Source organism: Salmo salar, chromosome 01 (genome assembly GCF_965601325.2).
Source record: "Salmo salar chromosome 01, fSalSal1, whole genome shotgun sequence".
Taxonomy (NCBI): Eukaryota; Metazoa; Chordata; class Actinopteri; order Salmoniformes; family Salmonidae; genus Salmo; species Salmo salar.
Window position 1 is genome coordinate 149,622,232 of NC_138291.1, and position 9,308 is coordinate 149,631,539.

The following is a 9,308-nucleotide window of genomic DNA, read 5'->3' on the forward strand; positions in this document are numbered from 1 at the left end:
GTGATCGTTTGTAATTTATTTAGTATAATTATTTTAATAAACGAAATACTTTTATCCAGATTTTGGATATGAAATGTTCAACTGGGTATTGTTTTTGGTGTGTCTGTTCATGTTATCCCTGGTAATGCAGGGGGTTAAATATTACACAATTGACTGACAAGTCTGTGTTTATCTGACACATTTTTATGGTTGTATTATCAAAGTAAGGTATAGATCTAAAGACTTTATCAATAACCTGTCAGCTTTTTCATACATCCCCATTACAGTATTACCTGAAAAGGATAGTTCACCCTAAAATCAGATTATATGGTGCCAAATCTTTCCTACCTAATGTTGTATTCCAGACTGTTGAAATTAAAAAGTTGTCCATAGGAGTGCCAATCTATTCATGAATTCACTGGAATTTAGACTGAATTATAGGCACCAACCCTGACGAGAACCCTTTTGATTTTGTGATGAACAATCCCTATAAAGGTGCTGTTTGTTTATTACTGTACCTCTCAGTCATAGGAAAAACACATTTCAATAGTGCAAGAAAATATTTATTTGCTACATATTTACATTCCTTCCACCCCTAGTGGATTGTACAATGCATATTTGAGTTGAAGCCTTAGAAATGAAAACTTACTGAAGGCTACTGTACGCACAGTAAATATGAATGTACTAGAGCTGATTGTTTTTCTTATGTAGCAAGCCCAAACTTCCTCTCCTGTGTCCTGTTGTATGTGTATGATGTGTAAGGTTTTTTGCGGTAGTAGTGCATGTGAAACTGATCTAGGCTCTATTCTGGGTGTGTGTTCAGGTGAGGGATGGCCAGTTGAGGGATGGTCAGTGGTTTGTTACTGAGGTCTCTCCCTTCTGGTGGCATGCAGCATCCACTGCAGCAGATCTCCTGCCAAACCTTCCATCAAGGAACTGTTCTGCTCGCTGGGTGGCTGACGTTTACTGTCCTCTAGGCAGTCTGAGTCCAGTAGACAACTCTCTGTAGAAATAAGATGGAACAATCATATAGTAGACCAAACATCAATATGGATTTTTTTTGCATTACTATGAACTGAAATGTCACCTCAGTGGATGATGCAAAAGTTAAATATAGGCAAAAATATATATTTTGGGTTCAAGTATTTACACAATAAGTCACCTCTTACTAGTAAAATCATTAATATAACATCGGTTTCAAGCTCACCTCTCCATGTATTGTCTTAATCAAGTCCAGCAGACAGACAGGCTAGGGCTAACAAAGAAAGAGGACTGTCTTACCAGCATCACAGCACACCCCAGGTGCAGCACAGTGTCCCTCCTCAGACCCACACACTCTTCCTCTTGCCTGGCAGGGGGACTGCAGGTAGTTCTCCTCCGCACAACTAGCTGTCTCTGGGGAGCCCACGTAGCAGCCCATCCCCTCCCCACAGCAGATACTGGGGCCAAAGCAGAGGCCACGGTTTCCGGGGCCACATGACATGCACTGAAAATGAAAGGATCCTTTGTAAATAGCCGTGTGTAGAAGCGTTATTACACACGACTAAAGCGCAGGTAAGTTACAACACCGCTGATTGGCCTACTGTGTTTCAGTGGCTTAAATTAATAGTTACTTTTATTTACGATTCATGACTGCATGCATTATCAATGAGTCACATAAAGGACGATGTCGCTAAAAAAAATATCCGTAGGCTACATTTTGTCTCTGGCAGAGCTCATTTGTAGGCTATTCACATTAAGCTGATATGATGCTTATCTGTATGAACTGTTTAATTTTCATTAACCACGGAACAGAATGAATAGGCTACTTAATTTCAAACCAATGGATTATTTGCACCAATAGGACTAAAGTTTATTAAAACACCAAAGCACTCACTTCCGTCCCGTACAACCTAATTAAAACCAATCAATCGTTAAAATTATTGCGAACAAAACTGAGTAACTTTCCTTAGAAAACAATATTTTCCATCGAAAAATAACTTACCGGTCTTTGCAGATCAGGAAAAGAGCGCTTCCCGCCTCGCGGACAGTTCTGGATGTAGCACGCAGAGGAGAGAGCGAGGAGCCCCAGGACGCACAGAAGTGGACTCGTACAATCTGGCATCTTGTTCAGTCTAAAGTGCTTCGTCCAATTTGTACTGTAGGCTACAACTGAACTCCTTCAAACGGCTCGTTTTTTTTGAACCACTAAGAACTTTCCGTTATTTATTGGGATCGTCCAAGTTGGTACAACGCTGATAATGCTTAAGCTTTGCGCCTACGTCATCACATCATTTGCCTCTCCCCACAGTGACCATCGCCAATGTCCGATCTGATCGCCGATGATTCAACTGTCAAAATTAGACTAATCCCTCTTCCATTTGATTAAAGAAAGACTAATTAGAATGGACCAATAACACTGGTAATTTAGATGAACGAGACTGATACTGTCTGTTTATATACAGTGAAAAAGTATGTGAACCCTTTGGAAATACCTGGATTTCTGCATAAATTGATCAAAAAAATTGGATCTGATCAAATCAAATCACATTTATTTATATAGCCCTTCATACATCAGCTGATATCTCAAAGTGCTGTACAGAAACCCAGCCTAAAACCCCAAACAGCAAGCAATGCATGTGAAAGAAGCACGGTGGCTAGGACTCCCTAGGAAAAACTCCCTAGAAAGGCCAAAAACCTAGGAAGAAACCTAGAGAGGAACCAGGCTATGAGGGGTGACCAGTCCTCTTCTGGCTGTGCAGGGTGGATATTATAACAGAACATGGTCAAGATGTTAAAATATTCATAAATGACCAGCATGGTCAAATAATAATAATCATAGTAGTTGTCGAGGGTGCAACAAGCACGTCCGGTGAACAGGTCAGGGTTCCATAGCCGCAGGCAGAAGAGTTGAAACTGGAGCAGCAGCACGGCCAGGTGGACTGGGGACAGCAAGGAGTCATCATACCAGGTAGTCCTGAGGCATGGTCCTAGGGCTCAGGTCCTCCGAGAGAAAAACAGAAAGAGAGAAAGAGAGAATTAGAGAGAGCATATTTAAATTCACACAGGACACCGGATAAGACAAGAGAAATATTCCAGATGTAACAGACTGACCCTAGCCCCCCCGACACATAAACTACTGCAGCATAAATACTGGAGGCTGAGACAGGAGGGATCAGAAGACACTGATCTGATCTTCATCTAGGTCACAACAATAGACAAACATAATCTGCTTAAACTAATAACACACAAACAATTATACGTTTTCATGTCTTTATTGAACACACCATGTAAACATTCACAGTGCAGGGTGGGAAAAGTATGTGAACCCTTGGATTTAATAACTGGTTGACCCTCCTTTGGAAGCAAGAAACCTCAACCAAACGTTTTCTGTAGTTGCGGATCAGACCTGCATTCCTCTTTACAAAACTGTTTCAGTTCAGCAATATTCTTGGGATGTCTGGTGTGAACTGCTCTCTTGTGGTCATGCCACAGCATCTCAAATCGGGTTGAGGTCAGGACTCTGACTGGGCCACTCCTGAAGGCGTATTTTCTTCTGTTGAAGCCATTCTGTTGTTGATTTACTTCTGTGTTTTGGGTCTTTGTCCTGTTGCGTCACCCAACCACTGTTGAGCTTCAATTGGCGGATAGATAGCCTAACATTCTCCTGCAAAATGTTTTGATAAACTTTGAAATTCATTTTCATTTCGATGATATCAAGCTGTCCAGGCCCTGAGCCAGCAAAGCAGCCCCAAACCATGATGCTCCTTCCACCATACTTTACAGTTGGGAAGAAGGTTTTGATGTTGGTGTGCTGTGCTGTGCCTTTTTTCTCCACACATAGTTTTGTGTGTTCCTTCCAAACAACTCAACTGTAGTTTCATCTGTCCACAGAATATTTTGCCAGTAGCACTATGGAACATAGCTGACACTCTAGGATTACTCTTAACCTCATTGAGCATTCTGTGCTGTGCTTTTGCAGTCATCTTTGCAGTACGGCCACTCCTAGGGAGAGCAGCAACAGTGCTGAACTTTCTCCATTTATAGACAATTTGTCTTACTGTGGACTGATGAACATCAAGGCTTTTAGAGATACATTTGTAACCCTTTGCAGCTTTATGCAAGCCAACAATTCTTAATCTTAGGTCTTCTGAGATGTCTTTTGTTCGAGGCATGGTTCACATCAGGCAATGCTTCTTGTGAATAGCAAACTCAAATTTTGTGTTTTTTATAGGGCTAGGCAGCTCTAACCAACATCTCCAATCTCGTCTCATTGATTGGACTCCAGATTAGCTGACTCCTGACTCCAATTAGCTTTTGGAGAAGTCATTAGCCTTGGGGTTCACATACTTTTTCCAACCTATACTGTGAATGTTTAAATGATGTATTCAATATAGACAAGAAAAATACAATACAGTTTAAGCACACTATGTTTGTCTATTGTTGTGACTTAGATGAAGATCAGATCACATTTGATGACCAATTTATGCAGAAATCCAGGTAATTCCAAAGGGTTCACATACTTTTTCTTGCCACTGTACTTCAAGGAGTTGTCTGGCGAACGCTCTTGACAAGCCTATCCACTGTCAGGTTTTTGCCTAGGCCTATATGAAATGATGTGACACCATAGACATTCCAAGAATATGCATTCCAAAGAAATATAACCATTTCATTACATATAATGGGTGGGACTTCAATAATGGTCTCTAAAACACATCCTAAACCTGTATTTCCATAACATAGGCCGAAAAATAATTTGTAAGTGTTCTCAACTCATTTTAGGTCATGCAAGTGGTCTCCCCTTAATTAACCGTTTGCATCCCAATCAGACAAGAGACTGAGAAGAGGGATGGCAATGTTAAAAGAGAAAGAAGGAACAGAAATAGTGAGTAATAGAGAAATGTTTCACTAAATGTGAAACAAAATGTGTGACATTGATCCAGAGTGATGTGCTTGTGACAGGTTATTAGACAGACAGGCAGACACAGAGAGAGAGAAAGAGACAGCAAAGAGAGAGCAAGCATTGTAAGACCAAGAGTGATGAGCTGCATCAGAAATCTTCCATTTTGTTTATGGCACATCAAGCAGGACCTCTGAACATGAGCTAAAGAAGCTGTCAGTCCTTTACAGCGATGCCACGGCTAATTGCTCTGAATATTTATGACTGTTACACTAAACCAGCCGTTCGTATGCAAGGCAGAAAACAAAGTGGAGCAACAGTGAGAAGTCATGGGGAGCCTTCAAATGAATGGAGCAAAAAGAACAATATCTACCCTCCACCCCCATGGCTGTATGGAAATGATGTGATGTCACAACCACAGCCAGTGCAACTAGTCTACAATGGTGCAACTTGGCACACACATTTCTTAGACTGACCAATTATTCCATACATAGTCTACTGTAGAGCTATGGCAGTGGTGGGGGAACTGGGAAAGAGACCAAAATTCTGAATGGAACAATCGTTCACAGAGCTATGGCAGTGGTGGGGGAACTTGGAAAGAGACAAAAATTCTGAATGGAACAATCGTTCACAGAGCTATGGCAGTGGTGGGGGAACTGGTAAAGAGACAACAATTCTGAATGGAACAATCATTCAGGGTTCCATCCAATTGGCAACAGATTTCCATGCAAATATTCTAAAATCTGCATAAAGAAAAAATGCAAATTTTCTCACCAGTGGTGTTTCCACCAAACAGACTTGCTGCGTGAGGACATTGTGCACACAAAATGTTATTTTTTGCCTAAAAGGTTTCATGTACCGAATACAAATCTAAAGTTCAAAGTGTTTCACATAGTTCATTTTACCTCTCACAAAAAAATCCCACCATGTCGAACAAACAAATTATCTGTAGGCGTTTATAAAATTGTACCGAAACTTCCTGTTTCCATCACAGCTGTAGTGACTTTTTTTTATACTGTATGACTTTACTCACATAAAAACTGTGCATAGAAACATGGTTTATGATAATAAATACCTTGAAATAAACCTTGAAACCAATATCAGTTGGACATGACATGGACAGATGGAGCAGGGAGAAAATAAGCTACAGCTTGTGTGTGGTTTTGAACACGACCATATTTATGCAGTGACATTTGACACGTTTTTATTTAGGAATAAATCAAGCCATTGGAAATTCAAATGGGCCTTTCTAAATGAGTGTTAATTCTCAGTGTCCTAACAGGTGGCTTGTTGGGTATCATACTGGCGTTGGAATAGTAAATTCTCAATAAGGGTCTCGTCAGAATTAGTCAGAGGAAAAGTGACAAACAAATCCAATGCAGAGATGTGCCAGGGGACATCGTGTGCATGTGTATTGCTCCGTTTATACCTGTGGTTAACATGCGTCCTGATATGGTCTGTTTACACTTATAAGATCACAATGTGTCTTTTAAACATCTACACCTGTCGAAAAATGTGGGCACAATCATAATGTGGATGAGATAAAATCAAAATCTAATCTAATTTTATGGTATCGTACTCATATGTTGTAGATGCAGCAAAATGCTTATATTTCTTGCTACAATAGTGCAGTAATACCGAACAATGCACACAAATCCCCCAAAATAAAAATCAAGAAATTTCAGAATGAGCAATGTCAGAGTCCGGAATATAAATATAATTAGAAACTGGGTGGTTCGAACCCTGAATACTGATTGGCTGACAGCTATGGTATATCAGACCATATACCACCGGTATGACAAAATATGTATTTTTACTGATTAAATTACGTTGGTAACCAGTTTAGCTCTAGGGGTTAGGGGTTAAGATTAGGGTTAAGGTTAGGATTTAGGTTAAAGGGTTAAGGTTAGGGTAAGGGTTAGCTAAAAGGGTTAAGGTTAGGGGAATGGTTAGCTAACATGCTAAGTAGGTGCAAAGTAGCAAAAAAGTAGTAAGTAGTTGCTAATTACCTAAAATGCTAAAGTTGTCCGTGATGAGATTCAAACACGCAACCTTTGGGTTACTAGACTTTTGAGTTATAATACCCTCCTTTCGTTTTTACCTTAAGAAACTAACCTAAACTCAGCAAAAAAAGGAAAGTCCCTTTTTCAGGACCCTGTCTTTCAAAGATAATTCGTAAAAATACAAATAACTTCACAGATCTTCATTGTAAAGGGTTTAAACACTGTTTCCCATGCTTGTTCAATGAACCATAAACAATGAATGAACATGGACCTGTGGAACGGTCGTTAAGACACTAACAGCTTACAGATGGTAGGCAATTAACGTCACACTAAAGAGGCCTTTCTACTGACTCTGAAAAACACCAAAAGAAAGATGCCCAGGGTCCCTGCTCATCTGCGTGAATGTGCCTTAGGCATGCTGCAAGGAGGCATGAGGACTGCAGATGTGGCCAGGGAAATAAATTGCAATGTCCGTACTGTGAGACACCTAAGACAGCGCTACAGGGAGACAAGATGGACAGCTGATCGTCCTTGCAGTGGTAGACCACATGTAACAACACCTGTACAGGATCGGTACATCAGAACATCACACCTGCGGGACAGGTACAGGATGGCAACAACTGCCCGAGTTACACCAGGAACACACAATCCCTCCATCAGTGCTCAGACTGCCCGCAAATAGGCTGAGTGAAGCTGGACTGAGGGCTTGTAGGTCTGTTCTAAGGCAGGTCCTCACCAGACATCACCGGCAACAACATCGCCTATGGGCACAAACCCACTGTCGCTGGACCAGACAGGACTGGCAAAAAGTGCTCTTCACTGATGAGTCGCGGTTTTGTCTAACCAGGGGTGATGGTCGGATTCGCGTTTATCGTCGAAGGAATGAGCGTTATACCGAGGCCTGTACTCTGGAGAGGGATCGATGTGGAGGGTCCGTCATGGTTTGGGGCGGTGTGTCACAGCATCATCGGACTGAGCTTGTTGTCATTGCAGGCAATCTCAACACTGTGCGTTACAGGGAAGACATCCTCCCCCCTCATGTGGTACCCTTCCTGCAGGCTCATCCTAACATGACTCTCCAGCATGACAATGCCACCAGCCATACTGAGCGTGATTTCCTGCAAGACATGAATGTCAGTGTTCTGTCATGGCCAGCGAAGAGCCATTCCATTGAGCACGTCTGGGATCTGTTGGATCGGAGAGTGAGGGCTAGGGCCATTACCCCCAGAAATGTCTGGGAACATGCAAGTGCCTTGGTGGAAGAGTGGAGTACCATCTCATAGCAAGAACTATTATCTAACCATATCAAATGTAACATACCTGTATCATACTAATTTGAGTGTCCTGGATTTACATTTACTATGTTACGTCTAGTCTATGCAACCAGTCTGGATCAGGACAATGGACGCATGTTAGAACCAGGCATAAACAGGGCTACTGAGCGTGCTTTTGTTAATGTGCCTGTGTGTGTGTGTATGTATGAGAGAGAGAGAGAGAGAGAGAGAGTGGGAGACACTTATTGTACAGCACTTATGCGCGTCTGACAGAAACCTTGGTGACATCACAAGCTTTGATGCTAATTCATGCTACAGCCTATCATGCTGACTGTTACATTTCCCCCTTGTTTAAACTGAAATATAATTTTTTAAATGCCCTCATTCTTTCAAAAGTTCTTCAAGAAAGTATGTATGTATGAGTAAAATGTATTGATATACCTTATAAAATAACAATAACATAAAGTTGTATTTTCTTCAAAACATTAAATCAACCTATTTTTCCTGCCCTTTATTATGGTTTTCACAATCTGTTGTCTATCATGAGGGCCTGTGATTGAAAGGATTCACTCCATATGAAAATGAGATTTAGTTACACAATATTTGTTTATGAACTTTGCAAACAAACACTTCTATAACTCCCTCCACATCCTTTAGTGACTGACTGTTTGTCATAATGGCACACTTCATTTTTATTTGACAGTCCACTTAGCAGGACCAGTCACATCTGGCGCACATCCTCTACTTTGAGAAGTATTTAGTATTTTATTAGGATCCCCATTAGCTGTTGCCAAGGCAGCACCTACTCTTCCTGTGGCCCAAACAGAAATAAAACATGACATCATACAAAACATTTCCTCATTATTACATTACAATTTTACAATACATTACTAAGAATAATGTGTGGGTGGGTGTAGAGTGTGTGTGTTAAAGTGAGTGTATGTGTGTGTTTCTTCACAGTCCGCATTGTGCCGTGAGGTGACGTTTTATCTGTTTATTAAATCAGATTTCATTGCTAGCTTGAGTTACCTGAGGTGGGAGAGAGTTCCATGAATGGCTCTATATAGTACTGTGCATTTCTTAGCCTCTGTTCTGGACAGAGACATCTGCAGCATGTCTTGTGGGGTATGCACACTGGCGTAGCACACCCCCGCAAGGCTACGCCACTGGGTA

General features: G+C 41.2%; 1 protein-coding gene across 1 annotated transcript; it reads right to left on the bottom strand.

The window, feature by feature from the left end:
* Nucleotides 1–534: 534 nt before the first annotated feature.
* LOC106565641 (vasotocin-neurophysin VT 1) lies at nt 535–2,345 on the bottom strand. Its single transcript, XM_014132971.3, has 3 exons — nt 1,964–2,345; nt 1,261–1,465; nt 535–982 (listed from the first exon to the last, which is right to left on the bottom strand). Exons 1-3 carry the CDS (start codon nt 2,081–2,083, stop codon nt 840–842), a joined length of 468 nt encoding a protein of 155 aa, XP_013988446.1. The 5' UTR covers nt 2,084–2,345; the 3' UTR covers nt 535–839.
* Nucleotides 2,346–9,308: the final 6,963 nt, after the last annotated feature.